General features: G+C 37.5%; 1 protein-coding gene across 2 annotated transcripts; it reads right to left on the bottom strand.

Moving 5' to 3' along the window:
- Positions 1–5,972: 5,972 nt before the first annotated feature.
- On the bottom strand, positions 5,973–10,593 carry LOC108986203 (glucan endo-1,3-beta-glucosidase 14-like). Of its 2 annotated transcripts, XM_035694836.1 has the most exons (4): positions 10,554–10,593; positions 10,067–10,465; positions 7,715–8,754; positions 5,973–6,299 (listed from the first exon to the last, which is right to left on the bottom strand). In XM_035694836.1, exons 2-4 carry the CDS (start codon positions 10,128–10,130, stop codon positions 6,204–6,206), a joined length of 1,200 nt encoding a protein of 399 aa, XP_035550729.1. In that variant the 5' UTR covers positions 10,131–10,465; positions 10,554–10,593; the 3' UTR covers positions 5,973–6,203. The 2 variants fall into 2 exon arrangements, with proteins under 2 accessions (XP_035550729.1, XP_018814284.1); XM_018958739.2 differs by lacking the exon at positions 10,554–10,593 and having other exon boundaries at positions 10,067–10,525.

Raw genomic sequence — 10,593 nt, 5'->3', positions numbered from 1 at the left:
GAGAAATGGAAGAAACTTAAGTTATCGGAAGAGGAGGTCTCAAACATTGTAATAGAAGAAAATGTATATGAGGAACTGAGGTATAAGGAACAGAGAAGTTTAGTGGGCAAAGTGCTTTCGTCGAGAACCATATAAGTAGGGAGGCATTGGAGATAACAATGGCGAAGTTATGGAGGATCAGCAAGGCAGCTAAGTTCATGGAGGTTAGCACGAACACTTTTGTCCTAGTTTTTGAAAACCAAGCTGATAAGCAAAGAGTTTGGGTAGGGAGGCCTTGGCTTTTTTATAGCAATCTGTTAGCCTTGAGGGAGTTTGAGGGTGATGTTCCTTTGCATCGCATAATTTTTTACCATGAAAGCTTTTGGATCAGAATGCATAACTTGCCTTTATCATGCATGACAAAAGAAAGAGGAGTACAGATTGGTAGTACGGTTGGCAAGGTTGAGGAAGTGGATGTTCAGGAGGATGGCTGTTGTTGGGGGAGTTATCTGAGGGTTCAGGTTTGTGTGAATTTCACACAGGCTTTGGCAAGAGGACGAACTCTAAAGGTGAAGGGAGAGAGTATATGGATCCCTTTTAGTTATCAGAAAATGCCTCGCATTTGTTTTTCCTATGGATGCATTGTTCACGGGATTAATAGATGTTATAGTGTATTGGAAGATTCAGAGAACAAGAAAGAGTAATATGAGGCCTGGTTGAGGGCTACTCAGTTTCAAAGAAGTAAGAACTTTAGTAATTTTTCTAAAGGGAAGAGGGGCTAAATAAATGGAGGAAGGAAGATACTAGGTTGTTTCATGGTGAGAAAAGTAGGGATAAGAAAGAATAAGAGGAGGCTAGAGGGGGAGATGAAGTTGAGGGGAAAAAAATGAGAGAAGAGGAAGAGATGAGAGATGACATTTCAAAAAGTTCTATCAATGGGAGGGAAAGGGAGAATAATATTTTAATTAACAAAGAGGAAGTGAATATGAGTATGAGGGGAGGGCAAAATCATGTAGAGAAGGGTATGGTAGAACTGTTTGAGGTGGAGTTGAGAGAGGAGGTGGCTTTTCAGGTTGGAGGCATGAGTACTGAAGATGGGGAGAGAGAGTTAAGTCTGAGTGAGGCTGCAGTTTTGAATAAGTACAAGAAGGGAGTAGTGCAAGCCATAAAAAAAAATGAAAATGGAAGAGGAAAGCAAGGAAAAAAGAAATAAGGGAGGGCTTAGCAGTTATGCCTGATAATAAAAAGAGGAATGGGGAATCTGGTTTAGAAGGAAAAGGAATGGGAAAAAATAGAAAGAAGGGGAAATGGAGCAGTGGTGCAGAGGGAGAAAGTGTGTTTGAAGTGAAGGAGGCAGAGATTCAGCCCTGCCAATCATTATGAAAATCTTAAGTTGGAACTACCGAGAATTGGGGAATCCTCGGACAGTTCAAGATCTCTGCATTATGGCAGAGAAGAATAAACCCAGTTTGGTCTTAATCATGGAAACCAAGATTAGAAGTAGTAGGATTGAATGTTTAAAGAAAATAGTAGATTGTGAGGGTTGTTTTACGGTGGATCCAGTGGGGAAAGGGTGAGGACTGGCATTATTTTGGAATATAAATGTGGGAGTAGAAATTGTCAATTATTCTCAAAGGCATATTAATGCTTGGATTATGGATGAAGGGGTTGACAAGAGATGGTTGTTGACTTGTTACTATGGACAGCCTGAAACTGCCAAAAGGAAGGAGTCATGGAACTTGTTAAAATCCTTTAAACCACAAACCCTGGTTGGGTGGTGTGTGGTGGGGGATTTTAATGAAATTCTTGTTAATAGTGAAAAGGAAGGGGGAAGAGTTAGACCAGAGGGGCAGATGGTTTCATTTAGGGAGGCTCTTACTGATGGCAACCTTTATGATTTGAGTTGGAAGGGGGATAGATTTACATGGAGTAACCTGCATGGTGATGAATCATTTACCAAAGAAAGCTTAGATAGGGTAGTTGCAAACCCTAAATGGAGAGAGGAGTATAAGGAGTCATGGGTTGAAGTTTTGGTGAGTAGTACTTATGACCATAAACCTTTGTAAATTCACTTACAGTAGCAAAAAGAAGTTGTTGGGGTTAAGAGAAGATCCTTTTAAGTATGAAACAAATTGGGCCTTAGAAGATGATTGTGAACTGGTTTTAAAGACAGCATGGAAGAATGAAGTCGAAGGGAGGAACCCCTCGAATAAAGTGGTTAAGTTACTTGACAGCAGCAATGTAGCTTTTCAGAAATGGAGCAAAAAATTAAAAAATGGGAGAAAAAAGGATATTGATAAAAAATAAAAACTGCTACAGAGTCTACAGGAGGATGAAAACAGGAGTAATGCAAATGAGATAAGGAGAGTGAAAGAAGAATTGAACCTGTTGTTGGACAAAGAAGACCTGAGATGGAGACAGAGGGCAAAAACAAATTGGTATAAGCTTGGAGATAGGAATACAAAGTATTTCCATGCTTGTGCTAATCAAAGGAAAAATAGGAATCTTATTAAAGAAGTGGTGAATGAAAGCAGTAGGAGAGTCACTGGGCATGTAGAAATCGAGGAAACTTTCAAAAGGTATTTTATGAAACTTTTTCAGACAACTAGTCCTAATAGAGAGGAGATTGATGATTGTATTAGAGGTATTGAAGCTAAGGTTACTCCTGAAATGAATGACTAGATCTCAAGGAGTTTTTCAAGGATAGAGGTAGAAGAGGCAGTCAAGCAAATGAGACCCTTGAAGTCCCCTTGTCCAAATGGGTTTGGAGCTTGTTTTTTCCAAAACCATTGGAGTGTGGTTTGCAGAGGAAGTGTGTCAGGCAGGCTTATCTGTTCTTAATGGTAATTCTTTGGACTCTTCTCATAACTACACCTTCATTGCTTTGATACCAAAAGTAAAAGATCCTAAGATGGTGAGTGACTTTAGACCCATCAGTCTTTGTAATGTCATTTATAAAATTGTGTCAAAAACCATTACTAATAGATTCAAGAAAGTGTTATCAACTATTATTTCTCACACTCAAAGTGTTTTCCTACCTGGGAGAATGATAAGTGATAATATCATGATAGCTTACGAACTGTTACATTCTATGAAAACAAGGAAGAAGGAGAGGGTGGGAAGCATGACCATTAAGTTGGACATGTCCAAGGCCTATGATCGAGTGGAATGGAAGTTCTTGGAGGCAATGATGTTAAGGCTTGGTTTCTGTGAGAAATGGGTGAAGCTCATCATGAAGTGTGTCTGTTTAGTGACCTTTTCAGTGTCTATTAATGGGAAGGTAGGTCACATTTTCAAACCCTCAAGGGGGTTAAGGCAGGGTGACCATTTGTCACTCTATCTTTTCATTATCTATGCTGAGGGGCTTAGCTCGATGCTTGATTTTCATGAGAAACAAAATTTTATTAGAGGGGTGCAAGTGTCTTGAGGGGGAACTAATATCAATCATCTTCTCTTTGCAGATGATTGTATACTATTTGGAAGAGCTAAATTGGAAGAATGGAATAAGATGCAAGTGTTGTTGAACAAATATGAAAAAGCTTCAGGACAGTTTTTGAACAAAGGGAAGACTTCAATTTTTTTCAGTAGTAATACTAAGGAGGAGGACAAGAGAAGGATTATGGTGGCTGGGGCTTCTGTGGCTTGCGGTAGTTATGAGAAATATTTAGGTCTTCCAGCTCTGGTAGGAAGATCTAAATACCATACTTTTAGAGTTTTAAAAGAAAGGATCTAGCAGAAGATTTCTAGTTGGAAAAACAGATTTCTTTCACAAGCTGGAAAATAAGTTTTGATCAAGGCTATGCTCCAAGCCATTCCTGCATATACTATGAGTGTATTTAAGCTCCTTATGAAGCTGTGCAAGGATATAAATGGTTTATTTTCGAAATTCTGGTGGGGTAAGCAGCATAAGGATGGGGGCATTCAATGGAGGCGATGGGAACATTTGGGAAAACAGAAAGGGAAGGGAGGCATGGGATTTTGGGACTTGGAGAGTTTTAATTTAGCTCTCTTAGCTAAACAAGGGTGGATGCTTTAAAAGTATCCTGATTCTTTAGCAGCTGTGGTTTTTAAGGAAAAGTATTTTAGGCAATCACATTTTTTGGAAGAAAAACTTGGTTATCAACCTTCATTAATATGGAGGAGCATTTGGGCTGCAAGAGATATGCTTCAAGAGAGATTAAGGTGGAGAGTGGGGGATGGAAGTAAGATTCAGATTTGGGGCTCTAAATGGTTGCCAACTCAATCATCTTTTTCAGTTCAGTCACCAGTTTCAATATTGAGGGAAGATTAAAAGGTAGAAGAGTTGATTGACAATCAGAATAGGGTATGAGATGAAGAAAGAATTAGAGCTATTTTTTCATGTGAAGAGGTTGAGCAAATTCTTAATATTCCCTTGTGTAAAGGCAATGCACAAGACAAGTTAATATGGGGTCTATCAAAGAAAATGAGCTTTTACTATCAGTAGTGCCTATTATTTGCAACTTGAAAGAGTGAGAAACAGAAGAGGCACATGTTCAAATGAAGAAATGGAAGACAAGAGATGGAAGAATATTTGGGATCTTAAAGTACCAAGAGTGGTAAAGTTATTCTTATGGAAAGCAGGAAGTAATCTGTTACCCACTAAGAAGAACTTATTCAAAAGAAAAGTTGTGCAAGACCCAAAATGCCCTATCTATTTTGCAGAAGAAGAGTCAGTCATGCATGCTTTTTGGGAATGCACAGCAGCAAATGATATTTGGGCTGATGAGAGAAGTATAGTTTAGAAATCGAGTTGTAAGGAGGAGGATTTTATGCAGTTGTGGGAGAAACTGATAGCAAGTTTGAATATGTCCCAGCTTGAAGAGATGGCAGTTCTATTTAAGAGAGTGTGGCTTAGGAGGAATGAAAGTGTATTTAAGGAAAGACTCTCTTGTCCTAGGAAAATACTTATTTCAGCCAAAGAAGGTCTAGAAGAGTACAAGAAGTCACAAAGGATGCAGAGGAAGGATGACCATCCATCAAGTGCAGCTAGTAACAGACATAAATGGCAGAAACCAGAGGCTGATTTTGTTAAGGTTAATTGAGATGCATCACTAGACCTGAAGAGTAAGAGAATGGGAGTGGGAATTATGATTAGATACAAGAAGGCAGAGGCAATGGTGGCTGTATATGATCAGAGGAAGTATGTTCAGAACCCAACAATGGCAGAATGTCATACACTCTGGAAGACGATGGAGTTGTGTAATGACTTAAACATTCAAAAGGATATGTTTGAAGGAGATGCAAAGGGCATTGTTACAACAGTTAACAATGAGGAGGATGATTTGTCCAGTTTTGGTCCTTTAGTTGAAGATATACGTTCAGTGTTCAAAAATAGGCCAAATTGGTCTTTACAGTTTGCATATAGAGAAAAGAATACAGTGGCTCACACACTAGCTAAGGAAGCTTTGAAGTTAGTAGAAGCTAAAATTTGGATAGAAGAAATTCCAGCTTTTATTGTAAACTGTCTGAAAAAAGACAAACTTTGTAACACTTAAAGTTTGATTAATGAAGTGTTGTGGTTTATTTCAATAAAAAAAAAAAAGAACTCTCTCTTATCTACAATCTTAAAAATTGACATAAATTAACGTAATGTGTTAGATTGTTAAATTCATTTTATTATAAAATATGTCCGTTGTATTAAATCAAACCATATTAATTTATAAGCTTCATTTTTATAATTCTGTGTCCCTTCCAAACCAACTCTTAAAGATACATTCACACCCATGAGATTTGTGTGGTGGTCTAAAATAAGCATTGGGCTTTGTTTACATTATGGAGACAGACATGAAGAAATAGAGCTCGTCTTGCTCCTTCAATCCACAGCATAAGTGCAGATTCGTGTTTGAAATGTAAATGCAACATTAAGCTTAGAAAACAAGGATATGGCAGTCTGGAATGAAGAAGTAAAACGAATAAGCGACACATTAAACTTGAGCAGACTGAGATAAATCGTTGCAAAAAGGCCTTAAAACTGATAAAAGACAAAGGAGATAATGCAAAATATATTATATTAGGGAGCAGCCGTTTGGTAAGGCAAAAACCAATATACAGTTGCTGAGATATGAAATAATCAGCATGGTAACTAATGAAGACGACAAGAATCAATGGCACACACTGTTCGTACTCTGGAGTGTGACATCAAATGGTACCAATTTCCAAACCTTTTGAATGCCTCGTGCTGGTTTGGCAGCCCTGGACCGTTTTCATTCATTCATTATTCTTAAAAACAGAAGAAGTGCCACTGCAGAGAATGCGGAAACCAAAATATTGGACCCAGGCCAACCTCGAGCTCGAATATCCTGTACCAGTGCAGAGAAGGAACACAAATGATAATAAGAGGAGGTAGCAGTATCGATAGAATAATTAATCCAGTCTTGCGCAAGTACATTACCCAGGTCAAGCTAACTTGAGCCATTACTTGAGAGCCAGAGAATACAGTATTCACATGTAACTTTATTTTATTTTATTTTTATTGGCACCGGGTGTCCAGGAACAGCATCCCAACTAATCCTAGGGTTGCACAGGCCATCGGCAAGGAGTTTTCCGCAAGTGCATCTTGGATAATTCAAGGGAAAAGTCCCCCAATCTAATGGCCACTAGAGATTGTTTGGCACTCAAGGGGATTTGAACCTTAGACATAGGGGGAGCATACCCCCAAGCCCAAGGCCTTTATACCACTTGAGCCAACCCCTAGGTGTTCACATGCAACTTAAAAATTGTAGTAGAAATGAAGAGCATGTTTGGTTTCCATAACTATCTCTTTGATTATTGTTCTATCCACTTACTGGAGGCACAAAATATCAACTGCAAAGGCACAACACCATAAATGGAAAAAAAAAAAATGGTTCTCCTCAGCTAGTATTCCCTAATAACAACTTAAATTTTTACTTAGAATAACTCAACTTAAAATTTAAGATGGTGTACCATGAGAGAAGTGAGAGAGCAGGGCAGAATAACTATCCTTTAGATAGTCTTCTATGCAAAACTAATAGGATAGTTATGGAAATGGGTTATGAAGGGCAGAAATTTTTTTTTATATAAGTAAATGAAGGGCAGACTTCTTGTAACAACAATCACCCTTAGAAGATAAAAATGCAATATGGCTAGAATCCTTGAAGTGTCCATACTAAGAACGGGTGTACTGCTCATGTTTCCAAACCGCCATGTCCAAGCATAAAGAATCATAATGCTATGGTCTGTCTTATGAGTCCTTTTTTGAGGTATTAAGCAAAGCTACATCCCGAGGTTACTGATGCTTATACTTTTAATAATATATATGTCCTCCTTTTTACTTATCAAAAAAAATAATAATATATATGTTCTTCTTATCAAAAATAGAGTTACTGATTCTTATGCTTCTCTAAGATGTAAATTCCAATTCTCCTTATATGCTTCCCATCCACTTACCCTTTTATTAGCCCCAAGAAATCTCTTCATGTGTATATTCCCTCAAATAAAAAAACATAAATAAAAACCCTGTCCAGCAAGATGATAACAGGTACAAAGTAAGATGAGGAAATGAAACAAGATTTGATTTTTTTCCTTTTTGCTCATAATTATATTTTAAGAGGAATGTTTTACCTAAATAGCCTCTAATAAATGTCTGTCGGTTTTCAAAGAGGATGTACAAAAAGGACTTGGACTGAGCAAACATAATCCCTAAGACGTTAGCATTAAAACAGATCAGTTTTATCATGTGTTCAGGAACCCTAACCTTCAAAGACAAGTGTGATGTATCTGCAGCTGAAGATACAAGTCCATGAAACCCAATATCATATGCAATGCTCCCATCAGGCTTAAACAATCCAAAATTTCTCTCAGAAGTTGCCCCAGGCTTCAAATTTTCATTAAATATTGCAAAAACATATCCCTTCACCACCCTTTTTGGCCTAAAAGGGGTTCCTTTCTTCTTTGCAAGCCTTTTCCGCAGGTTATAATTATATGTCCTAGCATTATCTACTGTGGCTGCAGCTTCACTATCATCTCCATTTGAAGCCCATCCAGTCTCTGTAACTATGACTTCCATGTTTTTAAATCCAGCATCTGCCAGAGCTGCATATGCTGCGTCAATCTGTGCATCAAGCATGTTATCGTAATGCAGCTCAGTTTTCGGATCATAGATCCCCTGGGTTGGCTGGAAAAGAGCGTAGTTAATATCAATGTTCTCTGGATCATACGTATAGTCCAGGAATGGGTAGGCATTTAAACAGAAAGGAGAATCAATTTGTGCGAAAAACTCCAGGAGTGGCTTCATATATTGAACAATATTATCTTTGAATATACATGAAGAGGGAGGGTAGGAATTGGCAAAAACAGCCTGTGAATGTGCTGTGGTAATCTGAACCACATCAGCCAGATGAAGCTTATTTATGGCACTGTATATATTTTTCACTGCACCACCAAGAGCTGCCCACAACTCAGAATCACCCCCTCCAAAAACTTCATTGCCCACCGCAATGCCACGAATCTGCGTCTCAGGAAGGAAAGACTGTACATTCTCTTTAACCCAACTCATTGCATGATCCTCACTTGAACTCATATTTTTCACGGATCCATTTGGAAGACCAACCACTAATTCAAGCCCAGTTCCACTGAATGCCTTTAGAACACTGTGATCGGCATCGTAAATTCTTACATTTTTTATTTTTGCTGCTCTGAGAAGAGTAGCAACTTCATCGGGTGAAGGGATGTTATCTGCAATTCTTCCATAATTTATTCCATAGGTTCCAGTGAATCCTTGCACTGTCATGGATGCTTGGGAATGAAAAAGAAAAAGTTCCATTAACATAGGCACATGGTTTAAAAAAAGATGAAAACCAACTAGCCGCCAGATATTGCATCTACATCATTGAAAACATGGCCAAAAGAAATTGGACCAAAGAAACTCAAGCACCAACAATTTTCATATCACCCCTTTTTTCAGCTTCCTCTTTTATTTTATTTTTGTTGGTAATACTTGTGCTTTCAATACGCATTCTACAATTTATATCAAAGTATAGCAATATTCATGGAATGCAAATTTGTTTTTGATAAGTTATATTCATGGAATGCAAAATAAGTCTTTTAATAAGTAGAATGCAAAATCGGTCGAAATAATTATAACAGATCAGGCATGACTTTTCTTCTTCAAACTTTTATTGAGATTAAGGACGTATCAGCATCTATATATGATAGGACAATGCTAGGATGACTCCCATATGTGCACCCCAAATATGCCCCCTAGTGCAATCGCACTTTTTTTTTTTCACTTTCTTTCAAACATTTTTTAAACATCCTTAACCATTAAGGGAAAAAAATTCACAAATTCACTAATAGTCACTTCCTTAACCATTAAGGGAAAAAAAATTAAAATATATGAGTCACCCAATCATTTTCCATACATGATATAACATCACAATTTGATAGTTTTGCAAATTGGAGAGTGAATCGACATTGGTTCCACCGAATCACCAAAAAGATTAATTGAATCATTATAAACAATAGATATCATTTGTTTATCGATCAAAAAAAAAAAAAAAACAATAGTGGCATGAAAACAACAATAACAAGTTAAAAGATCCAGCGAACCCTGAGTGAATTGTATAATATTATTCTCAATTAAAACAATTTCAAACAAATAATCAATTTTTACTATAGAAAAAATCTACTCACCATCTATTTTCTCCTCATCCTCTCATCATCCCATGACGTGGGATTAGATGTTCACGAGTGAAATATAATAAAAAATTAAATTACCAGTCTCCGATAGTAACCCAAAGAATCTCGACGTTCAAGATAAACCAATCTATCTCGCTAAAAACTAATGAACAGAGTCTGAAAATTATAAGAATACTACCGATCAAAAAAAAAATTATAAGAATAATTATAAAAATAATTATGAGAATTTTACAGAAGCCTGGGGCAAACCCCACAAGGCCAAATTGAAATAAACCAGAACAAAAGAAAATAGAAAGACCAAATATCCATTGAACAAAACAAGCAAAAATCTCAACTTCAAACTATCACGAAAGATAGTTTAAATGAATCAAATAATAAATCCTAGTAACAAAGCAGGGCCAGAAAGTACCAATTAGAGAAAAGAAGACCAAGAACACGGCAAGAAACCGCACAAAGACCCACGAGCTTTTCATTTCCGGGGAGAGAAAATCAGCAGCAAGAGATTCAGTTTTTTATAAAAGTCTTCAAGTGGGTTGGTGGGGTGGGCCAAGAAAAGAGAAGAATCGGATATTGGGAGGCCTTCAATGGAGTGCTGCTTCTTCCTCAGGCATGCCATAAGACAAAGATTCCCTCTTTCTCTAAATAAATTATACCCTTTCCTCTGCCATCTACTCTAATTCTCCCTGCAAAAAATTAAACTCCGTCTTATCTCTCTCTTTTTCCTTTTGTCTTCAAGTGATTGAAGAAGCGGAAGAGCAAGAAATTGAGAAAGTACAGGGCTTTGGGCGGCCGTTTTTCTTCTGTGGGACTGAAAGAAAGAGAGAGAGAGTTAGTACTGTATATCATTAGCGGAATGGTTCGTCTCATTGGTCAGCGTGTAACTTTGAAAGTAAGACCTTTGGTACTACTGACTCACTGAGGATGCCCACTACGTAC

The sequence above is a fragment of the Juglans regia genome, chromosome 10 (assembly GCF_001411555.2).
Source record: "Juglans regia cultivar Chandler chromosome 10, Walnut 2.0, whole genome shotgun sequence".
Taxonomy (NCBI): Eukaryota; Viridiplantae; Streptophyta; class Magnoliopsida; order Fagales; family Juglandaceae; genus Juglans; species Juglans regia.
Note: the sequence above shows the minus strand (reverse complement) of the source record. Positions and strands in the feature narration are given on the sequence as shown.